This window comes from Leguminivora glycinivorella, chromosome 12 (assembly GCF_023078275.1).
Source record: "Leguminivora glycinivorella isolate SPB_JAAS2020 chromosome 12, LegGlyc_1.1, whole genome shotgun sequence".
Lineage (NCBI taxonomy): Eukaryota > Metazoa > Arthropoda > Insecta > Lepidoptera > Tortricidae > Leguminivora > Leguminivora glycinivorella.
The window spans coordinates 17088391-17112387 of NC_062982.1; the positions used below are offsets into that span (position 1 = coordinate 17088391).

Sequence of the window (23997 nt, forward strand, 5' to 3'; positions counted from 1 at the left end):
TGTTACAGGTATTACGTTTTATCTTCAGACTCTTCATTCAGTGTCCAAAATGAAGCCTATTGTGTTACTTCTAGTCATCGGTGTGTATACCTTGTGATGTTATTATTTTCGTAAGAATATAAATAAATAACGGTAGTAATATGTACCATGAAATAATAAAGTATAGTGTTTATATTGTTGTAATTAAATAAATGAACATTTTGCACTCGATGGTTACAGTTACCCTCTACATCAGTCTTAAAATCCTTGCCTTCTCATAATGGGTAACGCGTTTATGACACCACAGAAAACAGAAAATGCAAGCGGTCGAGTCACTTGTACTCGACGTATTTCAAATTGAAATAAAAACAATTAATAATTAATACGACCTTGCGTAAACTAAGTCTTTTAATTTTGTATTTAAATTGTCCATAACAATTATGCTTAATAATTAATTATATTGACATCTTTGCAGCGCACTTCACATCCGGGATACTCTTTACAATTAAGCCTCAGAATGTAGAAAACCATTTGGACGTTGCCAGGAGCTCGGAGAATCTCTATTTTCTATTCACAAGGTCAGTTTATTATACACACATAAAAAGAACAATAATTATTGTATTATAGAATACTATCCTGAGAGAAGCGAATGATATACATATTACCTACTAGCGTGGGATCTTGAGCAATGAATTAAACTGCCTCTATTATTATAATAGTTGAAACGGGAACGAAAATTTCAAAATCTATAACATCTTCATTGACTTATTTTCAGACTGAACCCCACAACAGGCCAACAGCTTACCATGGACAAGGATTCCATCCTGGCCTCAAACTTCAATCCTAGCCAGCCAACGGTGGTCGTCTGCCACGGATACACCCAGAGTTTAAACAGCCAGATCAACCAGCTCATCCGAGACGGTATTGTGTTTTCCTTTCTTTATCTATAAGATCATACATCATACAATGATAGACGATTAAGCAGTCAGTTACATACGACGAAAATTTTTGTGTACCAACGAGATAAAGAGGAGACGGATATGTCATTAATAAATATTCCTTCATTTTATTTTACCAAGTTGTGTGATTCTTCTATCCAACGGAACTGGAAAGTAGCAAATTTGATAAGCGCTTTTTGATGAAAGTAACGCTTTCCTTAATGAATCAGCTTATCGTTCTCGAAAATGTATTTGTTATCCTTATATTATTGTTTATGCAATTCACGTTGTACAACCCACGTTGTTGTATAACCCACATATCTATTAAATGCTTCCATTAAAATTATATCACCATTTCAGCTTATCTCCAAATCGGTGACTTCAACGTCATCATCCTGGATTGGAGCCACTCAGCTCAAGGCATCTACACGAGCGCGATTGCCTCCGTCCCCTCAGTAGGCCAAGCCCTTGGTTCAATGCTTCTGTTCATCCATGCCGTGACTGGGACTCCTCTGGAGACCATACACGTGGTCGGCTTTAGCCTTGGAGCTCATGTTGCTGGCACCGCTGGACGAACTACGGGCAGCAGAGTTGGACGGGTTACAGGTTAGTTCTTGCCTTTCGCCTTCTTGAATTGTTTCTTCAGTATTAAACATACTGATATGTAAATTATGTACCTAACTTCTTCCTCCACCTTGCGTCGTAGTCCTAAATACTGACAATCATTTCCTTCTGTTTCTGACGGCGATGTAAAGAGCCATGTGATGTAAAGAATCATCGGATTTGTGATGTTGTCAATGAAAGCAGGCTAATCTAAAATTACCTCTATTTTCACAGGATTAGACCCCGTCAGCCCAATCTGGCTCATAAACAGGAATCGCATTGCCTCCACCGACGGCATCTACGTCGAATGCATCCACACTTACGGCAACAACGGGGGTGTGGCCTGGGGAGATGTTGACTTCTACGTCAACGGTGGCGGCTCCCAACCCGGCTGCGTTCTCTCCACCTGCAGTCACAACAGATCTTATCAGATCTTTGCCGCGACTGTCAAGTATGACCACTTGGTCGGAAAACAGTGCGGTAGCCAGGATGATGTTGTGGTCGGAGTTTGCTCCGGTCCTGAACTACCTTTGGGTAATGGTGCCGTCCAAAAGTCTGGGTAGGTGAAAGATCAATTTTTTTTAAATATTATTTTCTTTTTTTTTTGGTGTTAGCTTAGTAGATTTTATTAATAAAATTGACCTGACTTTACCTAGTAGTTCACAGCTGATTTTTAGGTCATTCTATTTACTGATAATATTTGGCATGATAACATCTTTCTAACATGTTTTTAATAGAATAAACAGGTTTACTAATTACTCGCATGGCCTGATAAATTGTTTTGAAATATGTTATTTAAATTCAAGATAATCTTATTTATTATTATCAATTCATATCAAACGACTTCCGAGTATATTTAATCGGTTATTAATAAATTTGTGTAATTTTTTTTTCAGATCTGGATTATATTACGTCAGCACTGGGCGAAGCTATCCATATTGATTAGACAAAAAATATGTGGCTTATCACGGAAAAGTTCCTAAGCTTCCAACAAAAAATAGATGAAATGGTCCTTATTACGTCATTTCTTCCCTGAAATGTATTTTGAATACGCTTACTTATACATTGTGAATTTTAAGTATTTAGTATTAGTTGCATTCCTTTGAAAATAAGAAAGAGATAATAAATTGATATTGAACTACGGCTTTGTTTACCTAATCTCTTCATTCTCTTCAATTAAACGCAAAAACAATCCACATGCCATAATATGAATGCGTGGAATTTTATAGTTCACTTAATATGATCTTTGTCTGACTGTCAGTTGTTTATTCTATGCGTTTGAATGAACTAAAGGCACTCATAATGTATGTATGTATATCCAATATCTTAGGTATCCGTAGGATACACTAGACGCGACTTATTTAATTTTTTTTTTTATGTGCGACGTAGCGTCGTTGGCAAACAAGCATACGGTCCGTTTGATGGAAAGCGGTCAACGTAACCTATGAACGCCTGCAACTCAAGGAGTATCACATGCGCGTTGCCAACCCATTAGAAGCTTGTACGCTCCCTTTTGCTGTATTAAGTACACAGCAGAAAAGAGTGTACAAGTTCCAAGGAGGGTTCGGGTTGCCGGAGACTCAAAGGACAATAGACGGAACAAATTAGTTCCGTAGATCCTTCCGTCACCAGCACTCCGCACCCTCGTTAAGCTCTGGCAGCCTTACACACACACAACACTATGAGTAGGGTCTAGTACTATTTGGCTGTGGTCTTCTGTAAGGCGGAGGTACTTCCCCAGTTGGGCTCTGCTCTAGATTCGAGCGAGATGATATCCGCTGTGCTGTGCCCTACCACACAAAGCGGAATATCATCGCTACCTCCTATTTTCTACTTCACCATATGTATGAATGATTCAAACAGTATATGGCCTCCTTGGAGCAGAAAATATCACTACAGTCCAACAAAAAGGGCCAGAGAAAACAACTAATTCTTCTTACCCTCCTCGGCCGGATATTACGAGTACGTTCTTCGAATTAAATTGAATTATTTCCGTCCAATAAACTTACATAGGTTAAACTTACTTAGCTATAATCAGATTGGTGTTCTACAAATGTAGTGAAAATTACAGTTATTACAGTGGACTAGATCGAAAAGTGGTATAATGCCGTCTGTTTATTTTTCGATGTTACTAGGACGCCCGCCTGATGTGTGAATTACTTAATACGAATGGTGGTTATTTTAGAAGCAATGGATTACCTGAAAGATGGTTGGTCAAATGTCGTGTCTTTGATACATTTAAATATTTTGATATAAAAACCTCCTCAGGTTTTTAGAAATGAAAAATATAGGACAATACCGACATAAGTTTTCTTTTCTAGATTTCGTAATTTGAATCGAGCTATCGCCAATCCGCCACTTAATAGACCACTGTAAGCCATTTAGTCAGTGGACCTGAAATCGATCAAGCCGTCCTCGTCAACGTCATGAATCATGATAAATAAATAAATATTATAGGACATTCTTACACAGATTGACTGAGTCCAACGGTAAGCTACCTATGTATAAAAAAACACACAACGCAAGCCCGATTTTCGACCTAAGTAGCGCTTCCCCAGCCTAGTGCCAGGGTCCGCTTTCGGACTCAATTTTCTCCGTTCCGCCGTCTCCGTCGTTTGTCTAGGGAGCCCATTACATTAAGTAAGTACATACACATCGGATTTGTCTTTTTTGACCAAACACTCCAAAGCTCTCAAGATAATCGCTACATCGGACGTCTAACCCACTCGTCTCATTCCTTGAAATAACAATCAATAATCTCGTCTTCCGATAGCCATATATTATCATGTCTGAATAGAATCGCATTATTATGCAGACTCTGGTTGGCATTAATGAACCGGCATACGTTTTCCGGCAACCGGTCCGTATATTGTCGTCATATTTGGGTCGATCGTAACAGACGATGGACGCAGACAGAACCCTGTGCATCCGTTTGTCGAAGGGATTGTTTCCATAGGATCATACGACACGATATTAAATTTATGTGAGGTAACATCATACATAATAACAAAATACATAAAATTTCAAGTAACGGTATGAAAGAAAGAATGCGTTAGACATTTTATTAATTACGTCATTACGTTTAGATTAAAATAATCAATGTTTCAATGACAGGGGCATTTCAAAAATGCACGCTTAGAGAAACTAATAGTTATACACAGAGTAAAAAAAAACGAAGAGCACCTATGGCACGTTAACAATTTTATATAAATTATCAACATGATAAATAACATATTAGTCATTCCATTCTGAGATTTCTGAGCAATGTTAACTGTAGTGTAGCCAGTGTAGATAAGCTACAAGAAATTTATTGTTTTTATCATTTAGTCTGTAAGTGTCCCACTGCTGGGCAAAGGCCCTCCCCTCTTTTCCTCCACTCGACCCTATCGATTGCACTTTCCCACCAATTCGGATAAAAAAATTCCAAGTCGCCATATCAATTATCCATTTTAATTGATTGATGAATGGAAACAGATCCCACTCCGAGTATTTAAGTAGTGGATCATTGCCATTCACCAGCGGATTGTATCTCGGACATTGCATAACAACAAAAATATTTCGCTTGTTTTGCTTCCGATCGCTCCGTTCGATTGCACCTTTCATCTTCGCAAAACCACCACGTCTTGGACTTTCATCACGCACAATTGAGCACAAACGTTACACATTTGACAGGTTTTGTTATATTGGCCGAGCTGTACTTACATCACACAAGCCTTTACAGGAAATGGTGATAAAAATGCTGATGGCATTTAGGTTATGCTAAAGTTAATTGTTTTTGTTTTTCGGCTGGTTCTTGTTAAATCTTAATTACTGAATCTTGGTTGATGACAACCAAAGCACGACCATTTATAACAGCTAAAATATATCTAATTCTTCATATATCTTTGAAATTCCAAACGTTGCTATCCATAGCGTTATTTTATAGAAAAATACACATAATAAACTATTTAAATCCCATTGAATTCATCAATAAATAAATATTATTGGAAAATTACATGACATTATCTTAAAGTCGGTGTCCAACTATTAAAAGTTACAAACATATTAATAGAAGGTTTAAACATAAATTAAGATTTAGATGGTGATATAATAAAATTTTAAGAAATTTTATAACGTTACCGACCTGTTTTCGGTGTTTATGCCCACAAGATAATTTTCTTTTTTTTCTGGAAAAAGTCCTTTCTTTGGAAAAATGTTTTATTCTAAGTACATTTAACGCACATTTCAAAAGAACAGACGGGCATACAAAACTACAAATTGTTCCATCTTTGCTGTTTAAAATTAAAAAGGAGATGAAAACCATAATACTTAATATGTATAATACTTTTATTATAAATATGTAGATTAGGTATGGTAAGAAGTGCAATAAGTAATAACTATGTACCTATAATAGAAAAAGTGAAGTAAAATCGTAAACAAATATTGTCATGAAACGAAAGCGTACGAAATTGCTTATGAATGGAAGAATAGGCAAGAAAGTCGATCAATGAGAAAATATAAACTTTATAACGATCACGAAATTGGATAAAGTATTCAAACGAGATTCTTACGTAGGTTGGTTTATTGTTGTTAATTTTGAACGGTACACGACAAAAAATATAATTGTCAACAGATTAGCTAACATAGCCGATAGTCTGATAGATTACTGCATGGTTACAGCTAAAATGCCGAACAGTAGACAAGTAGACAAGATAAGATATAATTTTGACCTGGCTGGAACGGGAAACTCCTAAAAGTAGGAAAGAAGCTTCAAAAATATGTGTGTATATTATGTTGACAAAATATCTAGAAATAGGAGCGCCGCGTAGCAGGGCTCCATCAACTCAAGGAATGACACAACCTTCAAATCTAGGGTGAACAGGCATCTTCTGGGCGAGCTCACTCCATCGTAAGCCACGCTTTGCCTTTAGCTAGTCTGTGGTCAAGAGTAAGCCCATTAATTTAAAAAAAAGTTTTTTTTTTAATACTACGTCGGTGGCTAACAAGCATACGGCCCGCCTGATGTAAAGCGGTCACCGTAACCTATGGACGCCTGCAACTCAAACAGTGTCACATGCGCGTTGCCACCCTATTAGAAACTTGTACATTCCCTTTTGCTGTGTTAAGTACGCAGCAAAAAGGAGTGCACATAAGGAGGGTTCGGGTTGCCGACGACTCAAAGGACAATAGACGGAACAAGTTAGTTCCGTAAATCCTCCCGTCATCAGCACACCGCACCCTCGTTGAGCTCTGGCAGCCTTTCTCACCGGCAGGAACACAACACTATGAGTAGGGTCTAGTGCTATTTGGCTGCGGTCTTCTGTAAGACGAAGGTACTACCCCAGCAGGCCTAGCACATGATGGCCGCGGGAGTATGTCGCCGCGAGATGGACTACCTGTCCTTATGTCATTAATACAATTAGACAAAGACGTGTCATCTATCTCGCGGCGACATACTCCCGCGGCCATCATGTGCTAGGCCTACAGTTGGACTCTGCTCTAGATTCGAGCGAGACGATATCCGCTGTGCTGTGCCCTACCACACAAAGCGGAATATCATTCGCTATGCCCTACCTCCTACAAAGATTTCCACGTTTTACGATGTAGATCTACCAACGACGGGTCTAGCCTAGTTGCTAGTGAAGGTTCACTGCCTGCTAATCCGAGGGTCTTGTAATCGAATCCCCGTAAGGGAACCCACAACATAAGCCTTCTTGAGCTTATCTACCTAATCTTACGATCGGCTACCGCCGCCGACACAATAACGCTTAATATGAAGGCTAACTAGTCAATCTGATTTTAAGTATGATAAGTATTTCAATCGATTTGATTATGACCCGAGCAACAACGATATTATATCATACTGATGTCTGCGACTTTAATATGCAGGTACAGTCATCCAATTGCCACTGTAGAACTATGTCATAGTGACGTTATACATCAGATTATAAGAAATTCTTACAGCTTGTCATTTTGACATGGTTGTAGAGTGGCCTAGGGTTGACTGTACTTGCAGAAGGCGCAAAAATATCTATGGGTAGAAAAAAATACATAAATGTCAATACCAAACTGTAGGAAAACATCCGCAACTTATAATGGTTGAAATGAAAGACGTCTACGGGGATCAGTGCCCTGCTAAAACCATGATTTACAAATGGCATGGCCTCTTCAAACATGGCCGAGAGTCAATTGAAGACGACCCTCGCCCAGGACGGCCAATTGAAGCCACATCGTCGGAAATCATTCAAAAAGTTGAAAAACTCATACTAGATCACGCTCGACTCAAAAAGAAACAATTAGCTGCATTAGTTGGTGTATCAGATACAACAATTTTGAGGATCCTGCATGCAGGGCCGGATTAAGGGTAGAGCGAGTGGAGCGGCCGCTCTAGGCGCCACATGGTAAGGGGGCGCCAAAATCGAGAATGTGGATAAATCCATACAAAAAAATTATACGTTGCGTGGGCGCGCACATATCACAAAATGGCGAGAGGAGTCGGGAATGGATCCACTATTGAAAATCTAGATTTGTAATTCAGATTAAGTGGAAAGTTGCACCACATTTTCAACATAAGGGCGTTTATAAGGGCGCTGTTTCTAGGGCGCCATAACAGGAGGATTCTAGCCCTTGACGAACCACATTGTTGTGCGGCGAACGACACAGTTACGTCGCTATCCAAATGCAAAAATATGATTCTACCCGATAGTCCAAAGCGGAGTTCCTCATTAAGCCAAAGGCGCAAAACGTTTCAGAGAGGCGCAATTTTGTGAGTGGTGGTGACACAGATGGTGAGCGAACTTCAAAGCACTAAGATCACTTGGTGGCAAAATAACGAAATGGGCATCTTGACGGTGACGATCGAGTCCGCAGTTAATCTCTTATTATATTAACTCTCAACTCAAATTCCCATATTAAATAACTCATAGAATACTCTCAACTCAAATTCCCATATTAAATAACTCATAGTATTATAAAAATAATAGTGATGGCGAAATATAAGGCCTAAAAGTCGGGAACATAGGCGCCCTGTGAAGTCAAAATACCCCAAAATATGTCAGACCGCAGCTCTGCAGAACATAAAAGCTTGAAAGTTCGCGGATTCCCCACTGGCGGGTTGAGTCTTAATAAATCGAGTAAGAAAAATCGCGCTCGCTTCGCTCGCGCCTACTATTTATATGTTCTCTTTTAGTTACTTACTTAGGAAAAAATCCGAATCTACTTTCCTGACTTAGCCACTATAGTGCTCTATTTTGTTTATTATTTTACGTATTTACATATATGACATCCACGTTCAGCCACTGCATACGTAACTATACTAGGGTGCGACTACGTACTTTCGTACTCTGTATCTGTATGATGAAATCCATAAATTCTGTATTGCGTTAATCTTCAAATTACGGCATTACTATGAAAAAAATTTCGCGCTCGCTACACTCGCGATTTGTTTTCCTACATATAGTGAAACCTTACCAAGGGGCGCCGAAACTCAAACCCGCTCTACCCTGATCGAGTGCACGGGCCGGCGCTGCCTGCATGACCATCTTGGCATGACAAAAGTGAGTGCTAGGTGGGTACCAAGAATGCTCAAACCGCAGCAGATGCAACAACGAGTTGTGAGGCATGTTGCGACTACTGCTCTTAACAGGTGTGGCTTCGAATCACTGGTCCACCCACCCTACAGCCCGGATCTGGCCCCCAGCGATTATTATTTGTTCCCAAGTTTAAAAAAAGAACTGCGAGGAATAAAATTTCGTGACGATGAAGAAGTGAAGGAGGCAATTTCAGCTCATTTTGAGGGCAAAGATAAAAAATTTTTTTTTGACGGTTTACATAAATTAATTAGTCGATCTGATAAATGTATTGAGCTCGAAGGTAATTATATAGAAAAGGAAAAATACTTATGTTGTTTTATTTAATTTGCAAGTACTCCATTCCGCGAACATTTGTACCTCCCCTCGTATTTGCATCCAGACATGCAATGCAATACTGCACTGCCCTTGCTGCGATTGAGCGACTAATTTAGCTAATTAGTTATGTGTTACCCTTTGACATTATGATACATGTGCTATGTTCGGAATATTAGGATGCCTACATACGAGTAAAGGTTATTATGGTCGCGCGATAAATGATAAAACATCAGGCCATTACAAATAGTGCGATCAGAACAACAAAACATCGCAATTCATTTGTTCCACGTATTATTACAAAACTTTCTCATTTGTCGTACGACAACACATTTATAGATGTTTCTATTCTAGGAAACTTCAAATTCACGATTTTATCGTGGCACATCACATACATGGTTTAGGTTAGGTTAGAACTGTGACCACATATAAAAACGACCAGCTTACAGAGTAGGTTTAGGTTAGGTTAGAACTGTGACCACACACAAAAACGACCAGCTTACAGAGTAGGTTTAGGTTAGGTTAGAACTGTGATCACTGATCACACAGAAACTAACGGCTTACCAAGTAGGTTTAGGTTAGGTTAGAACTGCGACCTACATGACAACGAATGGCTTTTAAATTAGGTTTAGGTTAGGTTAGAACTATGACCACACACAAAAACAAATAGATTACAGAGTAGGTTTAGGTTAGGTTCGACCTGGTTAGGTTAGAACTGCGACCCTACACATCAATGAACGGTCTATACATATAGTAATTTAGGTTAGGTTAGAACTGCGACCCTACACAACAACGAACCTTTTTTAAAGTAGGTTTAGGTTAGGTTAGAACTGTGGCCAAACAAACAGTTTACAAATTGTAATATTTTAGAAAAAATCATAATTGAAATAATATTATGCGTAATGAATTGTATTTAATGTTTAACAAAATGAAATGAAAAAACACGAAATGAAATATCACGATATAAAGTATACTCGGATTAACTTATCTACGAAATAAAAGTCTACGGTTTGATTTTACTTGTGTCGATTGTTCTACGATATGAACTGTCGATGAAATGAAATTATTTGAATCGTTGTCTTTGAAATAATATTCGAACAAGTGTATGTCGGCGATTCAAGGGTAAACAACGCATTCTGCGTAGAATTCGCCGTTCTTTTTTTTAAGAAATTAAGGAAGTTGAAAGTTTGTTTGTTTGACATTGCAGACAAAAAGGGACTAAAATAAGTTTCTAAACCTGTATCAAATTTTCACTATAACTTAAAGTCGCATTCAGACAGATTGCAACCCAACTAACTACAACAAATTTAGAAACTGCACACCGAATGTCGTAGACTATAAGAGTTTTATACATACCAAAAAAAAAAGTATTTATAAAAAGTATTTTTTATACTTTTGTTTATGGTTTTATGTTGACATTTTATGTAAATAATTTGTTTCCTATTCGTTTGATTTTGTTGTCATAAATATTTTCCAGAATCCTGCTGCTTGATTTTGCTCTCCCTTTGCTATCCTTGTTTTGTCCACATTCCCGGCCACCGAGTTTGCAGTGCCGTGCAGGTTCCCACACAGGTTGTAGTTTCAATCCGTCGGGCCCTAAAGAAGCCATTGTAATATTGCACCTCAAGACAATCGCTGACATTGGAACACAAGGCGCTAACGTGACTCCACGGTGATTTATGACAAATAAGAACAAGAAGCAGGATATAAGGCATGTTCTACACTGGATTATGTACTATAGACACGGTGTTTATTTGTTTTAGGAAATTGTTAAATTATAGAAGTTGACTTTCTCTAACTGATCTCAAGTTAAACCTCGAATACCTTTCGAACATTGGATTTCACAACGTTATTAAAAGCTCTACTCTAAAAAGCAACTACTCTTTAAAGCTCTACTCGCAATAGCTAATAGACGTACAAAAATAAATCCATCAATACCCGCATAAATTAACAGTCTTAGGCTTCATATTAAAATATTCACAGGTTCGAGGAGAGTGGGGTACAGTGGATCAGGAAAGCAAGCTATTGTAAACAATATTATATAGCACGTGATGCTGAAGTCATTTCATTCATTACAGTACACTCAGCCCTAATTTAGACAAATCGAACGCGCGGTCCAGTAATACAATAATAATGCACACAATAGATTTATTTAAACTCTTTCTAACCTCGTGTGTCCTTAGTCTGGGAGCAACTGTGACCCATGAACAAATTGCCGGTGTGATTACTCAGTTAACCACTCAGTACAGCGGCGGGGACGCGGCCAGTGCCATCCCGAACGAGATTAAAAAAAAACAACGCGTTCTATCTTTGAATATTTAAAAAGTTTGTGTTGTGTTTTGTTTTTGCTGGCGATGCCGTTTTCAGTGTTCCATATTTAAATCATAAGTTCGAAGAGATATTGTTTTTGTGGCGAAACATGTTTGTATTGCGTTGTGTGAAAGTTGAATGCTGCTTTTTATAAAAGGATTACAAAATATATTTATATTCGTAAGTATACGGTTTTTTTTCAACAAACGAGAGATGCAGTCGCGATCAGTTATTATTATTTACACACTCACTCAAACAATAATGTGTATGAGAAAACGACTCTATGACCTATTATCAGCACAAAATCGTCGTAGGCGTGTAAAATACCTATATATAGGAAAACGGTATATAGGAAAATTAACGTGACTGTATTGCTTTTCTTACGCATAAGATATTCGGGTAAAATTGTCAAATCCAGACACGTCAAAACCAAAGTGTCGACCGACATTGGAGGGCTTTAGTTATTGGAGCCAATTTAGCTCCTAAGCAAAACCAAGGATCCTTGGTCCATGACATTTCTGCAAGACCTATTTTGACCTCCGTCTTATTAAGAAAAGACAGAGACAAGACGGACCTCCTTACATTGGCCACTTTCCGTTGCCCACACGAAGTAACATTTCCGCCCGGTACCCTATGCGAATTATAAAGTTCCATTTTAAACCTTACTACTGAAGATTTAAGGAATATAAGGCGTTGATATTATTGTTTTGAATTTAAAGAAAGGAAGTAGATTTTTTTATGGAAATTTCGACAGATGTTCCGAATAACCGTTGGTGGTAAGTGGCTACTGGTGTCCTTTGTTGTGTCATGCTCATGCGGCAGTTTTTTTTTTTAATTATAAATGGGGCTTACACTTGGCCACAGACTAGCCAAAGGCAAAGACGTGGCCTACGATGGAGTGAGCTCGCCCAGAAGATGCCTGTTCACTCTTGATTTGAAGGTTGCCGAGTTATATGAGCTCGGAAATATAGCCGCCAGCCAGGAATCCCACTCCTTGGCAGTGCGCATAAGAGAAGTTCGCAGTTGTTTACTCGTATTTACACGTCGGAGGTGATTCGGGAATGATATCGCCATTATGGGACTATCATCCACCGATATTATTATAATATTGCTCATAATATTATTGTGATCTATATCAGTAACTGTATCATGTAACATAACGTAACATCTAATGTAAGGTACAGCGGGGCAAATCCCGACTGGGGGACAAATGTAACTGGTTCAATTTTTCCATGTTTTACAATGTTTTCATTATTCAATAGAGTGTCCACCGGTTACATATGGTAAGCGTGTTTAGTAGATACAGTCATGTAGAACTCAACATGATCAACATCATAGTGTAATAGTGGAAAAAATAGATCAGTTACAATTGCCCCCCAGTCAAGGTTTGCCCCGCTGTACCTTACATTATTCAGATGTTATGTTATGATACTTATGAGACAGTTACTGATATAATGTAATGTATAATGTAATAAATATAATGTAATGTAATGTAAATGTAAAAACCTACGAATTTCGTTTCTTGAGCCTTTACCCTTATAAATAGGTAGATTGTGTCATAATCATAAGGGAGCAAAATAACATATTTACGGCGAGGGCGTACTATCAGCTGCAAAAGTGGATGGCGAATTTATCAATGAATTCATTCATAATTTTCCATGCACTTTTGCAGCTGATAGTACATTGAATCCTAAACGAAGCAAAGGATTCTACAATTGAATGTCAGCTTTGCCGGGTATTCTAGAACTGAATTCTGAGCTTAGTGAGGGATCAAAATTTTAACGCCCAAGATGCAAACTATTTGAGAACTAAACTATCGGGATCGTTGATTATGATGCAAAACTACATGCGGAGAACATATTAAGTTAAATAGGATAGTTTTTAAAATGCTTTCAAAAACAAAAATAATCTGAGTCCATACCCAGGACATTCTTTGTACCCATGTACAAATTATGTTTGAAAGACATTTTAATTTTGAAATCCGCGTGTTCATCCCCAGATAAATGACCTTAACACAGGATGGGTCTGTGGCAAAGAAGAGGCATCCTAGTAAGCTGGCTAGTAGTTCACATTTTATGCGGGACAGCTGATGTTGAGAGCAGTCTGCCCGTAGACCTCACGCCAGATGAGAAAGGTAACATTGCAATCATTAAAGAAATCAAAGAATCATTAAAGAATAACGAAGAAGGTTAGATAAGTTCAAGTTCGAGAGAAAGATTAACAGCTTTTTATCAGCGCAATTCGAATTTTAAGACACGTCTATCAGAAACTTCAAATTTAACACTTGACATATCCGATTCTTATCGTATCTAGAGCTAATCATGACGTGGCTTGACACTGTCTTGTGTGACGTGTTGAACTCTGTTCGAATCACGCTGTATTGAGCCCGTAATTATAAACAGCAATTTTCAAACTTTAAATTCTAAGCTAATTTAAAAATTTCACCCATAACACATTTTATCCAACCAACAGTTCTACCACCAACAACGCTAGCATTAACTCCAACAGCCGTCAGCGCCTCCACATACAACATGTCCACCTCGACATACGCGACCATCATACCGCCCATACCGCCGAGCGACCGCGACCGTTTCCTGACGTTTGCCGAATCGGGACACCACAGGACCTTCATGTTTGCGGAGAATAACACCTTTATACAGCTGGACGGGGATATTATACAGAGGTTTCAGTTGAGGTAAGAAACGTATAATTGAACATAAGTAAATATAAAGTCGATAGGACTTGGAACTTGTTTGACTTAGGGCCAGTTGCATCAACCACATTTGACAGACACATCATCGTCATCCAGCAGACGTCAAGGGAACTTTCCATACAATAAAATTTAACGGGTGCTTTAACGGCGACAGACGGTTTGGCGCAACTGACCCTTACTCGAGTAACTCGTAGATACTTATTACGGGTCAAAATTGATATAAGTCTTTATGGAAGACGAAAGACTAATGGCATCAAGCTAATCTAATTTTGAATACCGATGAAAACCGTTGGCACAACAATAGCCCAGTGCGTACACATACAACATATCAACCTCCACAAATCCACCGGTTTGCGGAGAACAATACATTTATACAGCTGGATGGGGATATAATACAGAGGTTTCAGTAAAGGTAAGAAACATAAAAGGAATAACTAAATAACATTAAAAGAAAGACTAAATCTAGGAAACCTTGCGGGGTACTGACAAACGTTTACCTTTCCAGTTTCCATGTAAATAAAACTTCCTTTTTGACTTGATTGACCTCAAAACAAGTGTAAATTTTTATGGCAGACGAAAGACAATAATGACTACTGATGACGTCCAGCTAATCTGGCCATGAAATCTGAAATTGGAACTAGATTCAACCCATGGCATTTGAATTTTCTAAACTTGGTTTTGATGAGAATTTAAAGAAAAGTAACTATGAAAGCTTTTGACTAAAATTTTTGAAAATTATGAATAAGGTTTATGTTGTGTTCGATTTTTCAGATTGTGCAGAGAGATATCGTTCAAGTTTCGCACGAGGCTTCCTCATGGTCTCCTAGTTTACCACAATGTCAAGAATCCTGTGTTCAAAATGCAGCCATACGCATTGTATGTTATTGTGGAGAAAGGAGAACTTAAAGGTATGTTGTTGTGCACTTGTGCCTAAAATGATCCTGAATAAAATTTTGGCGGAGTGAGTATCAGCAAATAAAACAAAGGGTCAGTAAACTAAGGTGCAGGTGTCTCTGCCCAAAAAACATTAAGACAAGCTTTTAAATTCCTCCTGTCCACCGGTCCAGGCTCGGGAAGCATCAGCTCTGCTCTGTCTTCGAACGTTAACCTCCAAATCTGAGGACCCATTCCAGAAAAGAAGCCGGCTTGTGGTTCCGTGCAATCATGTCAATGGAAGGGGTCCTCAGTAATTTTATAAAATTAAAATCATGATTATGCGATTAATTCGCGATTTAAAAATTAGAATGTGGCGCATTGGCCCTGAAGAATTTGAAAACCACCCGTCTACATCCTTTCCAATATGCAAAGTGTCGGCTGACAGCTCGGCCCACAGATACGTGACGAGATGCATTCGCCTATAGACAACAACTTTAACTTCTGTCTTAAAGAGGGTAATAAAATATTTCCAAAAAGGAACGAAAACTAACAATACAATAATAAATTGAGTTTTATTTTTAATAAATGAAAATTCAAAAGGGATTTTGGAAGGAAATAAATTAACGACGATCGACACGCCATCTTTTGTCATTCTAGCTAACAGCAAACTGGGTTATCAATACAATCCTGCCGATAGATGGCTCTGCCTGTACGAAACCAATAGTTACTTGAGTATAATATCAGCTAAATAAAAATATACCTACGAGGTTTGAAAAAATATTGTTACAGTACTCCCCTCCCCAGAGAAATTTTGACGCAGGCAAAATTTTGAGCTGGTCCCCAGCTCCAAACTACAGGAAATATGGGTAATATAACAGCTACAACTCGAAATCTATAATCGATAACAAAAAAACCATCCAAATCGAACCCACGCACTAAACCAGATAAGAATAGCCCCTTTTTTTTTAGGCAAATTACTACATTACGTCGCATCGTCTATATTTCTTGGCGGCACAGCGAGCTATACCAGACAGCGGGCTGTACGTCCAAGCGATATAACGGAAGACGGCTTATAGCTAAATGAAATTTCCCTAACAAATATCGGTGACAGCTAAGAATACAAAGAACAGACAATAACACCAGAACAACGAAGCGTATATACCGGCTGCGTCTATGTACGACACAAGACGGAACGTTTCGACACAACATTAGACATAAGTACAAGGGTTGACTGTACAGACCGCGTCTCAGGCGACGCAAGTCTGTCGGTCCGACAACACAAAAGAACGCCAACGTTCACGCATATGATTTAAGTCATATCGCAAAGCATCAACAAGGGTACAACACTGCTATTAAGAATTCTCCGTTTAAATCCGCAAGAATCCGACCAGCCAGTGAAGCTGAAATGCTGGTTTAAAACGCCAGCACCCAGAAAACTACGTGAAGAGAACTTTTAAATCGTCCACTCACCACCAAACATCGAAAAGGTAATACTTGTGTACGGACGTATTAGTACCATCCGGACACAATGTACTTAACTCCCACTTCCAACACATAAAAAAAAACGCCTACTATACATCAAAACAAAAAAAACTACCTATCACCGATAACTGCTAATAAATGAATACCTACTCCTTAAACGTAACAACAATATGGAAAAACTCTTGTTAAATCTAACCCACCGGAAAGTAGGTAATAAAGATAACGCCTCGTAAACAACTTAGATCACGAACACTTTCACAACAAAATATTTATTCTAAAGTATTTTCAACCACAAAGGAAACCCACGAAAAATATTAAATGTGCACGCTGGACTAATTTAAATAATAAAAGGTCCAAACAATCACCCAATTATTTAAATATAAAAGTTAGGTTAAATTATTATTATTAATTTTTTTCTAATCACCCTGTATGCTCTTTACATGTTTAACTTTATGTAGTAAAACTCAATTAAAATACCTACATAAATATTTGTACTAAATTTACAACACCAACTTCAATATCGTTAAGGTAGGAAGAATAAAATAGGTAATTTAGAAAAACAAGACACCAATTATTACGACTGGCTGTAGGTACTTTAAATTACTTCAACTATTATCATTAGGTAAGAACTATGAACAATTAAAATTAACCACCTTCTAGAAAAATATGTAGTCTAGTTAAATACAATATAAAATAAAGTTAATTTGCTAGTCACACCTTTCACATCAAAATGTAAAAAAAAATCCTGATTTACGAATTACAAAATGCAGTAGGTACCAAGCGTTTGGTACTATTCAGAATTAAATACAAGCAAATTTTTCTTACTTTTCACTAATATAAAGAGACAAAATGGTTTTGTAGGTAGATATAGTACTGTTGGCAATGAATAAAAATAACCAGATTTGGTACCCACCAACTAACAAGAGGTAATAATTATCTATTTATATGGTACTATACATTTAACACACAAAGAAAGTAATACGGAAACCTTTCCTTTATTTTTAGTAAGGAATTGATTTTGCCAACAATCTTAGGTAGGTATGTAAATAATCACCAATACTATGTTTAAGAAAATTTATAAATAGGTACCTACGCAACCAACGGTCTTCCAGTCTGAACTCTCTAAAGCCACACGTAGGGCTGCCACTGTTACAATTTTGGGGATTACCTAAGGGTAAATAAAGTAAACTAGGTATTTATATAGAAAATAACTTTTTAATTAACTTACTTTTTGAAAATAATTTCGAAAGTAATAATACACTACTTAGTAACGCCTAACTGGTAGGCAATGAAACTACCCTTATTATAAATTATATCGCTAGCTCAGTCTATTTACTTAAAAAAAAAACAAATACCTAAAATTCCCAACTAACAAAAATTAGTCTTATAGTGGCTTATAATGCCAAAAATAGTACTCTTATAATAACCTTGTAAACCCTTTACAAGAGGGCATTTGGGCACACCTTATAAGGCCAAAAACCTTATATCCCCCTTGTAGTTGCTATATTATTAGCTTTCTTATCTTGTACGTGCTTTATTATGGCATGCAATAAGAAAGTTAACCTTATAATGGCAAGAAAAGTGCTTTTAAAAGGCTAATGTACTAATAAGAATCATATTTAAAGCTTTAATAAAGGCAATTATACTTGTAAGAATCATATTCAAAGTTTTAATAAGGGCAATAGCTCTTGTACACGTTTTGTGATCATCAGGTATAAGGGAGTAAAACTCATAACGGCGAAACAGGATGCTGTTTTAAAAGTTTATTGTGCTTTTCGTAGTGATTTATGTGTACATCATCATCAAGTCACCCATTTTGCAAGTTAGTAAACGGTAAGTTAACTTTTACATATTACAATTATTTGCTTATTTATTATGAAAACTGTGTGGGAATCCAATTTCATGGTGAAATGTGATATAAAATGTGTTGTATTATTAATGCGCCCTTGTATTTCAACGGTTTTGTACTAAAAATGCGGTTAATTAATTTTGACATGTCTTGAGCAAGGCTGTTATAAGAGTAAAAGCAGTAAGCACATCATTTACAAATACTCTATAAGAGGAAAAACTTTATAATAGCCACCGGTGTTACTTATGATTCGCCATTTTATATATCTTTAGGGTTCCTTCTCACAATTAGTGAAATCCCGAACCTTACCATCTAGTTAAATATTTGTAACGGATACCAGTTAAAAATTCATAACGTTATCGTTAGAGAGCAGATTTCAGGTAGCGATTTAAATATTAATATGAATATGACTCGCATACAATATTTATTATTTTTTCTACACACGAAAAAATGTATGGGAACATAAAAGTAAAACCCTTTTTGGATGCTTTTGTGAATATTGGGCAAAAATTATAATGATAATAAATATTGATATACAATATTTATTTATACTTATTTCTTTAATATTTCTTCTGCGCATTGCACAGTAAAAACTTCTATTATGGCTCAAAGAATATAAAAATGAAAATAATTCGCTTCTTATATATATTTAAATTGAAAGTCCATTATTTAGAATAAAATACTTTTTTTTAAATGTAGTTTGTTGAAAAAATAACATTAGTTTAATCTAATTATTCAGTGAAGTTTGTGGTGTGCGATGTAGGTTATATTAATAAATTATAAACCACATGACATGTATTTAAAAAATTGCAATAGTCATATCCATATTAATATTTAAATCGCTACTTGAAATCCGCTGTCTAGTTATCATGTACTTGGCGCAAACCTTTGAAATTGCATTTTTGTTCGAAAGACCGTTCTTTTTAAACCGGTATTTTGGGGAACGCTTTGATAAAGGTTTGGTTCGATTAACCGGCATAGAACAAAATAAAACCGTGGAGTCCGCAGCATGTCAGGTAATACTGATATTTTCAATATTTCATTAGGAAGTTATACCTAGAATTTTCAATTTAAAACAAACTTGTGCTTCGGAATATTTAATCTTCTGGTGCCTTATTTTATTACTTCCTATTGATTTATTGTAAATGCTGAGTCAAATACTCTATTTGATATTTATTATTATCGTTATTGTTACAGAATCTGTGGATGAGATACATAGTCAGCCGTTTTTAGTGACGTGAAGATGACAACTCTTCTCCTCCTCTTAGTAAGTAAGTGCTATTGAAAACCACAGACGATTTCAGTACCGCCATCACAATGGACTTTGTGTCGATAACTATAAACAGCCTAGCCTAAGACTTCAAATTTTTTTTTTTTATTACAGATGAACTACAAAACGGCACATATTCTGATGGAGAAAATCAGTCACAATCATTACTTACACCCAAAAATAAGCCCGGAGTGGTGGATCAAAAAACATGCAAAATGGAAGAGGACGCAGGAAATAGTTTAGGTTGTAAGAAAATCACACCAAACAAAGATGGCGCTGATAATTCAAAACAAGAAAACGATAATCAATATATCTTTTGTGAATTTGATGAAGACCTCGATAAAAGAAACTACTTATTATTTTGGAAATTTACTGATAGGTTAATTACAATTTCTACCACCGTGTAGGCGCTCTGAAGAATATATTAATATTTTGAAGTATGTAGACTCATTGAAACAGCAACATCGTGAGCAATAGAACTGAAAATATTAATCTTATAAAGTTACTTGTATCGGTTTGGTTTCGTTGCACATAAATAAATATCTTAAAAACAGTGAGTTTGTCTTTATTTGTCCTCAATTTTAATCTGTCTTAGTCCCAAAAGGACTACATATAAAATCGGTTTCTTCTTAAAATAGCCGAACATTGTATTCACTTATTCAGATCGTCCAACATTCACAATGATAATCCGCAATAAAAGATTTTTTTTTTATTTCAGACCAAAGTCCATAAAGTAAGGAATACACTTTTGGAACTTATTCTAATAAAGTTAATCTTAAAAATTAATATTAGTAGGTACTGATGGATAAAAAAACTGAGTGCCTTGGTAATAGTCTCTTATACGCTCAGTTATGTATAATTGGCCACCTCCGAGTACATGCTAGTCTGGTATAACCGGTGGACACTCTATTTAATAATGTAAACATTGTAAAACATGGAAACAATGGACCAGTTACATTTGCCCTCCAGTCGAGATCTGCCCCGCGGCCCCGCTGTATATAATATACCTTAACATTTTTCACCGCAGAGCTACAGACACCCTAAATAAGAACAAAAAATATAATTATTAAGCTAAATCCAAACTCAATTCATCATTTAACGATATACCTGTATTACTGTCACTGCTGCTTGCCTGCATATTCTTATAATTATTCCATAATGGCATCCTCTACGGAACCCCTAATCGATAAGTTGGGATCAGATTGTTCACATTCGCTGGATTTTCAAAATGACGAATCAAGTCTTATAAAAACTTTTAATACGACACTTTCAAGAATAATGCCTTTATAATTATTGTATAAGAGAAAATGTATTGCTTTAATTCTTTTAAACACTTTATAAAATGCTATAATTTGTTTGCTGGATAGACGTTTTATAATATGCTCCTATGAGGCATAAAGCATCATAGTTATCTTATGCATTACTTTTATAAGAATAATTGGCTATAACAAAAGCTTTTATAGTGCTTTGAATATTATACAGCGAAAAGGCATTTTAAATGGCTTCTATAAGAATACATATTTTTAAACCCTTATTGCAGTCATATAAATTGGACTTATTAACGTTTACATGGCCAAGTTATAAGAGTAAATGTACTATTGGCCAAATCCTCTTATAATGAGCTACTATAAGAGTAAATATTTTTAAACCCTTATTGCAGTCATATAAATTGGACTTATTAACGTGTACATGGCCAAGTTATAAGAGTAAATGTACTATTGGCCAAATCCTCTTATAATGAGCTACTATAAGAGTAAATATTTTTAAACCCTTATTGCAGTCATATAAATTTGACTTATTAACGTGTACATGGCCAAATTATAAGAGTAAATGTACTATTAGGCCAAATTCTCTTATAATGAGCCACTATAAGGAACTCTGGCATAATGAATGCTATTTTAAAACTACTATGAGTGTTTAGCCCTTATAGATTGATTTTATAAGGATATTTTGTTTGTTGGGTTTAGAGCATAGGGGTGAGTCAGTAGTTCTGGTACTGGAAGACCGGGTAAAAGGTAAATTATTAATTAAAAAATTAATTTATGTTGGGCGCCTTTTTTAAACACGCCATCTTTTGTCATTCTAGCTAACAGCAAACTGGGTTACAAGCTTTTAAATTCTGTGCTTTTCCAATCTTATCCCTGTTTTAAAGGAATATCTACTAAAGTGTTGTGTGCTAAAATCAAATCTTGTTTTGCTATTATAACTAGCCTACTGGGCCTGTAACCAAGAGCACAAAACGCTCCATAGCGTAGATATTTTTGTTATCTCTCTCTATCGTTCTTCCATATTTATTGAGCCAATTGCGTCCGTTCTGCACGGAGCATCAATATTTGTGCTCATAGCTACAGACCTTGAGACGAATTTAGAAAGAAATTGTATAGCTACTTAATTTTTCCAGTGGTCCACGTATTCGGCAAACACCTGACATCGGTGACTGTAGGTCGTGCCCTGAACAGAGACCAATGGCACAGCGTGCAAGTAACAATAGACGTGCACGGTGCACGACTCATCGCCAAAGTGGACCAGATGAAGGAAGAGGTGTACCTTAAGGTAAAGGACTTGCATTTAGACAGGATGATACAGCAGAGCGGTGAGCAAAGTAAAAATCCACCAATAGAACTGCATAAACAACCGCCCCTACCTCTCCGCTGCTAAAGCTCAGCTGCTCTGTGCTAGCACTAACCTAATAGTCGTATTGGTGATTTTTGTTTCTCATACGGGAGGACAGTCAGTTTACAGGACGGTGACGACCTGTCAGAGCAAAGAGAATAGAGCATTTTATTTTATCTTTGGTTAGAGTAAAAAAGGAAAGCGCCGAATGACGGACTCTTGATGTACTACAAGTTGCGGTGCTCCATGCTCCATCCTAGATTTGGACGACAGTGGCCTTTGATGGAGATGCTATAGTTTTTCAAACTCAACTGACCTAAAATTTATGTCTTTATACCCATTTATTTTTTATTTTTCAGGGTTTAAGTTTCGACACAAATTATGGAATAACTGATAACTTGACGTCTGTTATACTAATCGGAGGTAAGTTTTTTATCACAGTACTATTTCTATGTAATTAATTTGGATTAGATAGGACAATATTTTCCTCAACGCACCGTAATAGACTTACCTATTGCTCTAAGATATCGATCGACTTACGTGATTTTATCATTATATTATTTTTCTACGAATATCAGAATTGAAGACAAGAAATTAAAATGATAGTAAGGCGGCGGAATTGAAAAAAGTCGTCTAGTTTTGAAGTTGATGTGACTGGAGAGTATACTGCTGACAAGTGATATCGTTGTGATCGGTAGACTTTACTGAGTACGAAATAATGACTTGTCGCATTCTCAGACTGTGGGGGGGTTAACTATGACGTCACAAAGATCGCGGTCCCGGGTTTCAATTTTTTGACAATTTGTCTAGAACCCCTTATCCAATTTTGAAAAATGAGGTGTCGATTGAAAGCGTATAACATGCTGATTAAGATTTCTTATATGGTAAAAGTATAGTTTTGTTAGTTATTTTTTAATTAACTATAATGCAAAAAATACTTTTTTTTTACTCTCTTTTTTGATTTTTGTGACTCAAAAAGGCAATGAAAACGGCCACTTAGCTAAAAAATATGTTATATAAATCATTTAGCTACATTATCAAGCTATCTGTTGCTTTTGAAATTTCTACGATCGGATAATAAATAAGCAAACTACAAGAACATACCTGTAGGCGAGGAGTACCGCTTGACACGCGTTCCCATACATTCGGCGTCTACCAAATTACACCTCGCGCAAAATTCGTTTCAAGCAGATACACCTCTAATCTTATTCATCGTAACCTATCAATATTGGTATCATTTGAAAGTACCTAAAATTAAAGTCCTTTAAGAAACAATGTCAACCATTTTCTTAAAATCAATAATCGCCAGTCTACGGTGGTTACAAAGAAAAAAAGCGGGGATGCAATTTGACTGGTTCCCTAGGTTTGATACCCTAGACGAGTTTAAAAGGGGAGGTAAAGGTGACATATGGGTTGTTCTCTGGCCTGAAAGCTACACAGAGGGCCAGGGGAGGAAAAACTAGGGTTTAAGTTTAGTTTTA

The 23997-nt window shown here is 36.8% G+C and overlaps 2 protein-coding genes across 2 annotated transcripts in view; both read left to right on the forward strand.

The window, feature by feature from the left end:
* Positions 1–2661, forward strand: LOC125231830 (pancreatic lipase-related protein 2-like). Its single transcript, XM_048137409.1, has 6 exons — positions 1–80; positions 455–557; positions 755–900; positions 1278–1523; positions 1755–2079; positions 2417–2661. Exons 1-6 carry the CDS (start codon positions 50–52, stop codon positions 2460–2462), a joined length of 897 nt encoding a protein of 298 aa, XP_047993366.1. The 5' UTR covers positions 1–49; the 3' UTR covers positions 2463–2661.
* Positions 2662–11700: 9039 nt separating this feature from the next.
* The window catches only part of LOC125231836 (contactin-associated protein-like 5), a 32710-nt gene continuing 20413 nt past the window's right edge, over positions 11701–23997 (forward strand). Inside the window, exons 1-6 of the mRNA XM_048137415.1 lie at positions 11701–11893; positions 13713–13847; positions 14186–14408; positions 15198–15334; positions 22305–22456; positions 22876–22939. Of these exons, the coding sequence (XP_047993372.1) occupies positions 13733–13847; positions 14186–14408; positions 15198–15334; positions 22305–22456; positions 22876–22939 (691 nt within the window). The 5' untranslated portion in view covers positions 11701–11893; positions 13713–13732. The remainder of the gene's footprint in view (positions 11894–13712; positions 13848–14185; positions 14409–15197; positions 15335–22304; positions 22457–22875; positions 22940–23997) is intronic.

Coding starts and splice junctions, on each gene's coding strand:
- LOC125231830 (XM_048137409.1), top strand. CDS start 50: ATGAAGCCTATTGTGTTACTTCTAGTCATCG. Junction 1,524..1,754: donor CAGAGTTGGACGGGTTACAG/GTTAGTTCTTGC, acceptor CTATTTTCACAG/GATTAGACCCCGTCAGCCCA. Junction 2,080..2,416: donor GGTGCCGTCCAAAAGTCTGG/GTAGGTGAAAGA, acceptor TTTTTTTTTCAG/ATCTGGATTATATTACGTCA.